The sequence below is a fragment of the Salmo trutta genome, chromosome 8 (genome assembly GCF_901001165.1).
Source record: "Salmo trutta chromosome 8, fSalTru1.1, whole genome shotgun sequence".
NCBI lineage: Eukaryota > Metazoa > Chordata > Actinopteri > Salmoniformes > Salmonidae > Salmo > Salmo trutta.
Genome location: NC_042964.1, coordinates 47,020,232 through 47,032,797, shown reverse-complemented (window position 1 = coordinate 47,032,797; position 12,566 = coordinate 47,020,232). Strand labels below are relative to the sequence as shown.

The following is a 12,566-nucleotide window of genomic DNA, read 5'->3' as shown; positions in this document are numbered from 1 at the left end:
ATACAGACACAAGTCAACATAGAAATCATACAGAATGTACAATATCAGAACATAAAACCTAAAACTCTGGAGTACAGGCTGATTACAGTGAGAATATACCATTTACAGAGGGGCTATATCTATATAAGCATAGGGAGGGATGCTGCCGTGGTGAATATATTCAGTGCATTGACAGTGAAAGAGGGGGTGTCCGCGGTGGGCAAGGTGGGCAGGGTAGGCGATGATCTTACCTGCACTCTTCCTTGTCCTGAAGGCGTGCAGGTCCTTGATGGATATAGCAGGTGACGCAGTTTGCGTGTGCAGCAGGCAGACACAGACCCAAACCAGACAGTGATAGTACAAGTGAGGATGATGGATGTGCAGAACCAAACCAGTTTCCTCAGCTGGCGCAGTATGTGAGTAGGTAGAGTACACACAACATTCTATGAAACTGTATGTGAGTGACTATAGTACATAACATGTTCTAGTACAGTAAAATATACCTCCAGTTCACTAGTTGAGGCTGAGAGGTTTTCCTGACCAAGTGACCTGATCAGGAAAACCTTTGGACCCAAGTTCTAGCCGATAACTAGAGCCCATACCCACTAGGCACACACTAGTTGAATCAATGTTGTTTCCACGTTATTTTAATGAAATTACATGGAACCAACGTGGAATAAATGTTGGACTGACGTCTGTGCCCAGTGGGTAGTTTATTCTGGTCAGGTTAGGCGAGGAATTACTCCTGGCTAGTGAGTGGCTTCTCCCACTGTGTCTGTTGTTTTTTTGTGTCCCAAACTGTGTCCCATGTTTTAGCAGTACTGGGAAGGAGATATCAGAGCTCTCTGCAGAATTTCAGCTGTTGTGGCTGCCTGACTAATGTGCTAGTTAAGTAGAAACACTAAATGGCTCGCACAGTGCAACAGATAAACTGAGGAGAGATAAAAAAACTCTCTCCTCTGAGTGCATGTCCGTTCCATTTATAGAGATTATTCAAATTCAAGTGTATTGACCTTTTTGTATTGTGAGAGATGGTATGCAGCAGGCCTATCTGTGAAACTGAGGCTAGCATAAAAGAGTTGACACTCGATTAAATGTATTTTGGTGGTTATGTTTGCTTTTATTGAGCTGAAAGAATACCCAGCCAAATCCCTTCTCATGGTACACATTTAGCCATGAGACATTTTAATTTGTTTTACTCCTGGCTTGTACAGTACCTTTATAGAGGGCTACTTTATACAGTACATCATTGACCACATTTTGTTTCATTTCATACGCTATTACAGCATTTGGACTCGCAGAATAATATTTACAGGTCAACACTATTGAAAACAAACACAGTATCTTCACGTAAGAGCCAGTTATAAACATTTAAGAAATGTTAATATATTGTACAAGCCGTTATTTGTAGTACAAACTGTTATTAAAACTGTTACATCAAACGCTAAACTGGTGAACGCTACCTCTAATGAATATGTACTGTATACAGCATCGTAGAAGAAACAGCCATAACACATTCAAATACATTTTTTTTTTCAATTTATTCAGATACGAACAAATACGAAGCATTTTGTAAAGTAAGCCAAAGTGGGCCACAATGACTTTGTGTAGATCTGAAAAAGTTGGTGTCACCTTATGAATTGTATACAGCGATGTACCGTAGAAGAAAAAACATTGTACTGTTCAATAATACAGTCCATTATATTATGTGACCATTCAGTTCCAGAGGATACATATGGAATGGAAGCATTTTGGCCAGGGCATCTCCCATGATGCCTCTCTCTGTCTGAATACTGGGGTGTATTCATTAGAGCAAGACCGTAGCAAATAGCTTCAAAACGTTTCGCAACGGAAATCGTTCACTCCTAAAGGAAACAAGCGTTTCTGTTGGACAAATTCAGGTAGGTTACTCCCCGTTTCATTCTATTTGCTTCTGTTGGCTTTCATTTGGTTCATTTGGTTCCTAGTGAATACACCCCTGTGTTGACTAGGTGTTCAGCATAGTCAGGAATTCTGGGTGGAAGTTGCCTGTAGGAACAGATCTAGGATCGGTTTACTCACCCAAAAATCCTAATCTTAACCATTAGGAGGAAAACGCTAAACTGACCTTAGATCAGTGCCCAGGAGTCAACTGTATCCTATTCCCAGTTAGACGGCGGCTTCGCCCACACTTCCTGTGTGTGAATTCTGGTGTGTGACGGCAGCATGTTCACAAGGTGCGCTGGTGGTCATCTTGTGCCAACGCTGTTCAGGACAGACAGGGAACCAGCAATGAGGGATACTTTCAACTTCAGTTTAAAGGTGATTTCTCATAATACTTTCAACCAGACCTAGGTTCAAATAGCCTTTGAAATACTTTGTTTGAGCCCACCTGGAATTCCAGTTGGGTAGTGTTTGCCCATCTTTTGGGACTATTCTATTGGTTCATGGTGCCAGGCAAGCTCAGTCATGCACAAATGCCATTTGAACCCAGGTCTGCTTTTGACTACATTATAAAGGTAATCTTTTCCATTATAATGGGGCTGTTTGAATAATGACGTTTTATAGCTAGAGCAATTTATTCATTCTTCTCATATGTGAAAGAGGTGGAGTGAGGGGAACACCGGAGAGAAAGGAAGAGGTGTATAAAGAGATGAAGGCCCTGTTGAAAGCATCAATTCTACTCAGTAGCTGATCACCGACTAAGCAGACTGACTGGTCTACAATCATATTAAAACATTATTAAGGATGCAAGGTGATTTGTAGATCAGTCAGTCTACTCAGTTAGTGATCAGAGACTGAGCAGAATTGATGCTCTCAAACATGACCAGAGACTGACGAGAGAGAGAGAGAGAGGAGAGAGAACAGAGAGAGGGGGGGCAGAGAGAGAGAGAGCTATAGAGGGGACAGAGAGAAACAGAGGGGACAGAGAGAGAGAGTGACGCGGACAGAGAGAGAGACAGTGAGGGGGACAGAGTGAGAGGGGGGGGCAGAGAAAGAGAGAGAGTGGGGGGCAGAGAGAGAGTCATAGAGGGAGATATAAAAGCATGAGAGAGGTAGAGATGTCTAGCCGGTCCCCAATCTGTCTCTACCCCTTCCTCTTAGCCTGAGGTAGAGATGTCTAGCCGGTCCCCAATCTGTCTCTACCCCTTCCTCTTAGCCTGAGGTAGAGATGTCTAGCCGGTCCCCAATCTGTCTCTACCCCTTCCTCTTAGCCTGAGGTAGAGATGTCTAGCCGGTCCCCAATCTGTCTCTACCCCTTCCTCTTAGCCTGAGGTAGAGATGTCTAGCCGGTCCCCAATCTGTCTCTACCCCTTCCTCTTAGCCTGAGAGAGGTAGAGATGTCTAGCCGGTCCCCAATCTGTCTCTACCCCTTCCTCTTAGCCTGAGAGAGGTAGAGATGTCTAGCCGGTCCCCAATCTGTCTCTACCCCTTCCTCTTAGCCTGAGAGAGGTAGAGATGTCTAGCCGGTCCCCAATCTGTCTCTACCCCTTCCTCTTAGCCTGAGGTAGAGATGTCTAGCCGGTCCCCAATCTGTCTCTACCCCTTCCTCTTAGCCTGAGAGAGGTAGAGATGTCTAGCCGGTCCCCAATCTGTCTCTACCCCTTCCTCTTAGCCTGAGGTAGAGATGTCTAGCCGGTCCCCAATCTGTCTCTACCCCTTCCTCTTAGCCTGAGAGAGGTAGAGATGTCTAGCCGGTCCCGAATCTGTCTCTACCCCTTCCTCTTAGCCTGAGAGAGGTAGAGATGTCTAGCCGGTCCCCAATCTGTCTCTACCCCTTCCTCTTAGCCTGAGGTAGAGATGTCTAGCCGGTCCCCAATCTGTCTCTACCCCTTCCTCTTAGCCTGAGAGAGGTAGAGATGTCTAGCCGGTCCCCAATCTGTTTCTACCCCTTCCTCTTAGCCTGAGAGAGGTAGAGATGTCTAGCCGGTCCCCAATCTGTCTCTACCCCTTCCTCTTAGCCTGAGAGAGGTAGAGATGTCTAGCCGGTCCCGAATCTCTCTCTACCCCTTTCCCTTAGTCCCAACCCTCGATATTTGCAGATCTGTATAGTGGAAGCGATATGGTGCAAGCATCTACCTATCTAGACCCTACAGAAATGCTATTATCGAGGGGTTAGGGCCAAAGGGGAAGGATATGGAGCATAGTGGGATCTGCTGGTTGACTGTGTACCTGTTTGATGCCGCCCTTGGAGGTGCAGAACATGTAGATGACATAGCCTGGCACAAGAACCATGGATGACAGAGACATGACCCAGCCAATCCCCTGTCCCCATGCCGGGTACACGTACTTCCCCAAGGTCAGGGGGGTCATCTCAATGGCACTGAAGGTAAACACTCCCTGCACACACAGAAACATTTACATTAGGTGAGGTAATAGGTGATGTTCCAGGCCGACTACATCACAGATGTATACCAGATCTCCCAATAATAACCTGCCCAGGGACTGTGGTTGAAAATTAGCCGGCTGGCTAAAACCGGCACTTCTACTGAAACGTTGATTAATGTGCACTGTCCCTGTAAAAATGTATTTTTTTTATAAAAAAAACAAGCAATGGCCGGTGAGATAGGACAAGCTGACAAAATGGGACAAGTTGGCATGCCGGCCAGATAGGACAAGTTTGACGGCTGGCCAGATAAAAGAAGCCGGCCAGATAGGACCAGCTCTTGTCCTATCTGGCCAGTCAGGTAAGACAAATCAGCCTGGAGAAGTTTGGTCAGCCAGTCAGATAGGATAAGTTGGCCAGACAGCACAAGTCAGTCCGGACAGGTAGGACATGGTTGGCCAGCCGGCCAGATAGCATAAGTTCAGCCAAATAGGTTAAGTTGGGCCAGTTAGTAAGTGATTAACTGAGTAGGGGAGAGAGGTACTCCATTACACAGTCAGAATAACGATAGCAGCCCATAGGTATGTCTAGAACATTGATCTTCCCATATTGATACAGCGCTATGGGCCACTGAAAACATACTGCACTACATGCCTTTTCTCAGATTTATTCTGGACAGAGACTGATTGTGAACACTGAGTAGTGTTGTTCTAGTCATGTCCCATTTCTTACTTAAGCAATACTTCACTTCATGTGTCTGGCAGCTGTGTTTTTTGTATTGTTTTGTGTGTGATTTTGTTTTATACTAAATGGTAAAAGAAAATCCATTAAAATAAAATACACGTATACTGAACAAAAATATAAATGCAACATGTAAAGTGTTGCTCCCATGTTTCATGAGCTGAACGCAGGAACTTTCCATACATACAAAAAGCATATTTCTCTCAAATTTTGTACACAAATTACATGCCTGTTAGTGAGCATTTCTCCTTGGCCAAGATAATCCATCCACCTGAAAGGTGTGGCATATCAAGAAGCTGATTAAACAGCATGATCATCACACAGGTGCACCTTGTGCTGGGGACAATAAAAGGCCACTCTAAAATATGCAGTTGTGTCACACAACGACACAGATGTCGCAAGTTTTATGGGAGCGTACAATTGGCATGCTGGCTGCAGGAATGTCCATCAGAGCTGTTGCTAGAGAATTGATTGGTCATTTCTCTACCAAAGTCGTTTTAGAGAATTTGGCAGTATGTCCAACCGGCCTCACAACCGCAGACCATGTATATGGCGTCTAGTGGGTGAGCGGTTTGCTGATGTCAACGTTGTGAACAGAGTGCCCCATGGTGGCGGTGGGGTTATAGTATGGGCAGGCATAAGCTACGGACAATGAACACAATTGCATTTTGTCTATGGCAATTTGAATGCACAGAGATACCGTGACGATATCCTGAGGCCCATTGTCTTGCCATTCATCACCCGCCATCACCTCATCTTTCAGCATGATAATGCACGGCCCCATGTTGCAAGGATCTGTACAAAATTCCTGGATTCTGAATTGTTTTTATACATTATGCACTATATAGGAAATAGGATGCCATTTTGGACGTAACCAGTGTTTCTGAGATATAGGGTTAAGTATGATTTCCCTGAGGATTTAAACACATTGAAAACCAATGAGAAGAAGCCTGAATGGAAATGGCAGTTACCAGGCAGATTGCTGGAGTGAAGAACTTCCAGCAGAGCTTCCACCAGCCGCAGGGCCGATAGCCGATCATCTCTTCAATGTCCCCATAGAACTTATCAGCTCCTAAAACAGAGCGAGAGAGGAGAGAGAGCATTGAACAAACTACACAAGGTGACGATTTATAGGTCATATGTCAAGACAGCCCAAATGTTATCTGTAGGCTATATCCCAAGTGGGACTGTTGACGTGCTTTTGAGTTAGCTAGGCAGACAGCTGTTGTTGACTTACTCAGTGCAGTGAAAACTTGGATAAGCAATAACTTTTTAAAGTAAATTACAACAATACTGAGATCATGCTCATGGGCCTAAACTCCCTCATCAAGAAACTTGGTCAACTTAGCATGATAGAGTTAGTGGAAAATAATAAAGGAAAATACCTTTTTAAAAGAAATGTACTGTGTATATATATATATATATATCGTACCAGTCAAAGGTTTGGACACAAGAAGTCATTGTCTTTATTTTTACAATTTTCTACATTGTAGAATAATAGTGAAGACATCAAAGCTATGAAATAACACATGTAGTAATCAAAAAAGTGTTAAATAAAAATATAATTTTATATTTGAGATTCTTCAAAGTAGAATCTCAAATATAAAGTAGTGTGCAAAGCTGCCTTGATGACAGCTTTGCACACTTCTGGAATGAATTTCAATTACAGGTATGCCTTGTTACAAGTACATTTGTGGAATTTCTTTCCTTCTTAATAAGTTTGAGCCAATCAGTTGTGTTGTGACAAGGTAGGGTTGGTATACAGAAGATAGCCCTATTTGGTAAAAGACCAAGTCCATATTATGGCAAGAGCAGCTCACATAAGCAAAGACAAACGACAGCCCATCATTACTTTAAGACATGGAGGTCAGTCAATCCGGAAAATATCAAGAACATTGAAAGTTTCTTCAAGTGCAGTCACAAAAACCATCAAGCGCTATGATGAAACTGGCTCTCATGAGAACCGCCACAGGAAAGGAAGACCCAGTTACCTCTGCTGCAGAGGACAAGTTCATTAGAGTTAACTGCACCTCAGATTGCAGTCCAAATAAATGCTTCAGAGTTCAAGTAACAGACCCATCTCAACATCAACTGTTCAGAAGAGACTGCGTGAATCAGGCCTTTATGATTGAATTGCTGCAAAGAAACCACTACTAAAGGACAACAATAATAAGAAGAGACTTGCTTGGGGCAAGAAACACGAGCAATGGGCATTAGACCGGTGGAAATCTGTCCTTTGGTCTGATGAGTCCAAATGTTTTATTTTTGGTTCCAACCACCGTGTCTTTGTGAGAAGCAGAGTAGGTGAACGGATGATCTCCGCATGTGTGGTTCCCACCGTGAAGCATGGAGGAGGTGTGGGGGCGCTTTGCTGGTGACACTGTCAGTGATTTATTTAGAATTCAAGACACACTTCTAAAATATATTTTGATTTGTTTAACACTTTTTTGGTTACTACATGATTCCATATGTGTTATTTCACATAAATGTACAGTTGAAGTCGGAAGTTTTCATACACTTAGGTTGGAGTCATTAAAACTCATTTTTCAACCACTCCAGAAATGTCTTGTTAACAAACTATAGGTTTGGCAAGTCGGTTAGGACATCTACTTTGTGCAAGACACAAGTAATTTTTCCAACAATTGTTTACAGACAGATTATTTCACTTATAATTCACTGTATCACAATTCCAGTGGGTCAGAAGTTTACATACACTAAGTTGACTGTGCCTTTAAACAGCTTGGAAAATTCCAGAAAATTATGTCATGGCTTTAGAAGCTTCTGATATCATTTGAGTCAATTGGAGGTGTACCTGTGGATATATTTCAAGGCCTACCTTCAAACTCAGTGCCTCTTTGCTTGGCATCATGGGAAAATCAAAAGAAATCAGCCAAGACCTCAGAAACAAATGGTAGACCAACATAAGTTTGGTTCATCCTTGGGAGCAATTTCCAAACGCCTGAAGGTACCACGTTCATCTGTGCAAGCAATAGTATGCAAGTTTAAACACCACAGGACCATGCACCTGTCATACCACTCAGGAAGGAGACATGTTCTGTCTCCTAGAGATGAACGTACTTAGGTGCGAAAAGTGCAAATCAATCCCAGAACAACAGCAAAGGGCCTTGTGAAGATGCTGGAGGAAACAGGTACAAAAGTATCTATATCCACAGTAAAACGAGTCCTATATCGACATAACCTGAAAGGCCACTCAGCAAGGAAGAAGCCACTGTTTCAAAACCCCAATAAAAAAGCCAGACTACGGTTTCCAACTGCACATGGGGACAAAGATCGTACTTTTTGGAGAAATGTCCTCTGGTCTGATGAAACAAAAATAGAACTCTTTGGCCATAATGATCATCATTCTGTTTGGAGGAAAAAGGGGGAGGCTTGCAAGCCAAAGAACACCATCCCAACCGTGAAGCACGGGGGTGGCAGCATCATGTTTGTTGTGGGGGTGCTTTGCTGCAGGAGGGACTGGTGCAATTCACAAAATAGATGGCATCATGAGGCAGGAAAAGTATGTGGATATATTGAAGCAACATCAAGACATCAGTCAGGAAGTTAAAGCTTGGTCGCAAATGGGTCTTCCAAATGAACAATGACCCCAAGCATACTTCCAAAGTTGTGGCAAAATGGCTTAAGGACAACAAAGTCAAGGAATTGGACTGGCCATCACAAAGCCCTGACCTCAATCCTATAGAAAATTTGTGGGCAGAACTGAAAAGCGTGTGCGAGCAAGGAGGCCTAGAAACCTGACTCAGTTACACCAGCTCTGTCAGGAGGAATGGGCCAAAATTGACCCAACTTATTGTAGGAAGCTTGTTGAAGGCTTTCCGGAACGTTTGACCCAAGTTAAACAATTTAAAGGCAATGCTACCAAATACTAATTGAGTGTATGTAAACTTCTGACCCACTGGGAATGTGATGAAAGAAATAAAAGCTGACATAAATCATTCTCTCTACTATTATTCTGACATTTCACATTCTTAAAATAAAGTGTTGATCCTATCTGACCTAAAACAGGGAATTTTTACTCTGATTAAATGTCAGGATTTGTGAAAACTGAGTTTAAATGTATTTGGCTAAGGTGTATGTAAACTTCCGACTTCAACTGTATATGTCATCATGTTTAGTGTTCACCATGGTCAGTCTGTCATCATGTTTAGTGTTCTCCATGGTCAGTCTGTCATCATGTTTAGTGTTCACCATGGTCAGTCTGTCATCATGTTTAGTGTTCTCCATGATCAGTCTGTCATCATGTTTAGTGTTCTCCATGGTCAGTCTATCATCATGTTTAGTGTTCTCCATGGTCAGTCTATCATCATGTTTAGTGTTCTCCATGGTCAGTGTATCATCATGTTTAGTGTTCTCCATGGTCAGTCTGTCATCATGTTTAGTGTTTTCCATGATCAGTCTGTCATCATGTTTAGTGTTCACCATGGTCAGTCTGTCATCATGTTTAGTGTTCACCATGATCAGTCTATCATCATGTTTAGTGTTCACCATGGTCAGTCTGTCATCATGTTTAGTGTTCTCCATGGTCAGTCTGTCATCATGTTTATTGTTCTCCATGGTCAGTGTGTCATCATGTTTAGTGTTCTCCCTGGTCAGTCTGTCATCATGTTTAGTGTTCTCCATGGTCAGTCTGTCATCATGTTTAGTGTTCTCCATGGTCAGTCTGTCATCATGTTTAGTGTTCTCCATGGTCAGTCTGTCATCATGTTTAGTGTTCTCCATGGTCAGTCTGTCATCATGTTTAGTGTTCACCATGGTCAGTCTGTCATCATGTTTAGTGTTCTCCATGGTCAGTCTGTCATCATGTTTAGTGTTCTCCATAGTCAGTCTGTCATCATGTTTAGTGTTCTCCATGGTCAGTCTGTCATCATGTTTAGTGTTCTCCATGGTCAGTCTGTCATCATGTTTAGTGTTCTCCATGGTCAGTTTGTCATCATGTTTAGTGTTCTCCATGGTCAGTCTGTCATCATGTTTAGTGTTCTCCGTGGTCAGTCTGTCATCATGTTTAGTGTTCTCCGTGGTCAGTCTGTCATCATGTTTAGTGTTCACCATGGTCAGTCTGCCATCATGTTTAGTGTTCTCCAAGGTCAGTGTGTCATCATGTTTAGTGTTCTCCATGGTCAGTCTGTCATCATGTTTAGTGTTCTCCATGGTCAGTCTGTCATCATGTTTAGTGTTCTCCATGGTCAGTCTGTCATCTTGTTTAGTGTTCTCCATGGTCAGTCTATCATCATGTTTAGTGTTCTCCATGGTCAGTCTGTCATCATGTTTAGTGTTCTCCATGGTCAGTCTGTCATCATGTTTAGTGTTCTCCCTGGTCAGTCTGTCATCATGTTTAGTGTTCTCCATGGTCAGTCTGTCATCATGTTTAGTGTTCTCCCTGGTCAGTCTGTCATCATGTTTAGTGTTCTCCATGGTCAGTCTGTCATCATGTTTAGTGTTCTCCATGGTCAGTGTGTCATCATGTTTAGTGTTCTCCATGGTCAGTGTATCATCATGTTTAGTGTTCTCCATGGTCAGTCTGTCATCATGTTTAGTGTTCTCCCTGGTCAGTGTATCATCATGTTTAGTGTTCTCCCTGGTCAGTGTATCATCATGTTTAGTGTTCTCCCTGGTCAGTGTATCATCATGTTTAGTGTACTTATACTTATTTTACTATGTGATTTTTATAACTGTTGATCCTGCTGGTTTTCTTGTGTATGTAAAGAGACTGTATTATTAGTATGAATTGTAGTTGTGCACATGGATCATGTTTAAACAGGATGTATGCTTGTAGAAAACAACAATGATAGATCCTATATTTTTCTAATGGTATAGCAGCTGACAGTGTCCTACCATATAACCAGGAAATCGAGATGGTTTCGAAGAAGACGAGGAAGAGGAGGCACATCCCGCTGGCAGAGTAGTAATCAAACAGCTTGAAGACGTACAGACCACCCTGAGGAAGCATCGCAGCCATAGAGGATTGTTAAAAGGCTAAACACACACACACACACACACACATTCACACACTGTGTTACCTGTGTAATGTTGGAGAAGCCGATGAGGAAGGAGATTAGACAGATGCAGAGGATAAAGACCTTCTTCCTCTTCCTCAGCACCATGGGGAACTCATCCATCAGAGCTGTGACGAAGCCCTCCACGGTACAGAACTACAGGCAGAGCACACAGGTTAACACACACACACACACACAGACGTTGGTTCACTCAGGTCTTGCACCAGAGAACTCTAACAGGCTACCAGCTTCTGCAGGGTCACCTGGACGCTTCTGTTGAAAATAAAAATAACAGTGGTAATTCTATGTAACGTCTACTCAGTAGCAACAAGCCACTTGTAACATATCTACCTGCCGTTCTGTTATTCTCTTTGTTCTGCTGTAATGAATTGTAATGTTGGCTTGTCTGTTGTCTGTCTGGTTCTCACCACTAACACCTCTCTTCCCTTGCTAGTTATCTGGGTGTCAGGTGACTCGAGGTGGGATCCTCACCTGGCTGTCTAGCCCCAGCATCATCAGCATGGAGAAGAACAGGATGGCCCACAGGGAGGACATGGGCAGCTGAGTCACGGCCTGGGGGTAGGCCAAGAACGCCAAGCCTGGGCCTTGAGTTAGACACCACACCAATCACAGAGAGCTAAGTCTAGGCCTTAAGTTAGACACCAAACCAATCACAGTGAGCTAAGTCTAGGCCTTGAGTTAGACACCACACCAATCACAGTGAGCTAAGTCTAGGCCTTGAGTTAGACACCACACCAATCACAGAGAGCTAAGTCTAGGCCTTAAGTTAGACACCAAACCAATCACAGTGAGCTAAGTCTAGGCCTTGAGTTAGACACCACACCAATCACAGTGAGCTAAGTCTAGGCCTTGAGTTAGACACCACACCAATCACAGTGAGCTAAGTCTAGGCCTTGAGTTAGACACCACACCAATCACAGAGAGCTAAGTCTAGGCCTTGAGTTAGACACCACACCAATCACAGTGAGCTAAGTCTAGGCCTTGAGTTAGACACCACACCAATCACAGAGAGCTAAGTCTAGGCCTTGAGTTAGACACCACACCAATCACAGTGAGCTAAGTCTAGGCCTTGAGTTAGACACCACACCAATCACAGAGAGCTAAGTCTAGGCCTTGAGTTAGACACCACACCAATCACAGTGAGCTAAGTCTAGGCCTTAAGTTAGACACCACACCAATCACAGAGAGCTAAGTCTAGGCCTTAAGTTAGACACCAAACCACATCATTGAGCCTCAGCCCACATTGCATAATCACACTTCACACCTCAAATGGACACAGTAATGCACACCATGATAATTATTGTACCATATGAAATCTCTTCTGTTGAATAAAAAGCCTATGTTTTACTTCCGTCCTGTATTGTGTCCTACATGATTAGGATCACTATTACCCCTTTTATCTTGTGTCAGAAGAAGTTCTGCTGATTTAAATTCTTCCCCTCCAGTCAGGGACTAATTAAGGCCCTCGGGCACAAGTTGAGTGGAGTCTGTGGCCAATCAGTGGC

At 43.3% G+C, this 12,566-nt stretch overlaps 1 protein-coding gene across 2 annotated transcripts in view; it reads right to left on the bottom strand.

Moving 5' to 3' along the window:
* Positions 1–773: 773 nt before the first annotated feature.
* The window catches only part of LOC115199119 (sodium- and chloride-dependent GABA transporter 1), a 30,164-nt gene continuing 18,371 nt past the window's right edge, over positions 774–12,566 (bottom strand). The window contains exons 10-16 of one of the 2 annotated variants that reach the window (XM_029761698.1): positions 11,533–11,645; positions 11,065–11,196; positions 10,880–10,982; positions 5,998–6,098; positions 4,132–4,299; positions 2,087–2,223; positions 774–2,007 (exon numbers count right to left, since the gene is read on the bottom strand). In XM_029761698.1, coding sequence (XP_029617558.1) covers positions 2,128–2,223; positions 4,132–4,299; positions 5,998–6,098; positions 10,880–10,982; positions 11,065–11,196; positions 11,533–11,645 — 713 coding nt within the window. In that variant the 3' untranslated portion in view covers positions 774–2,007; positions 2,087–2,127. Of the gene's footprint in view, positions 2,224–4,131; positions 4,300–5,997; positions 6,099–10,879; positions 10,983–11,064; positions 11,197–11,532; positions 11,646–12,566 lie in introns of both variants that reach the window. The other variant, XM_029761699.1, reaches the window with a different exon arrangement.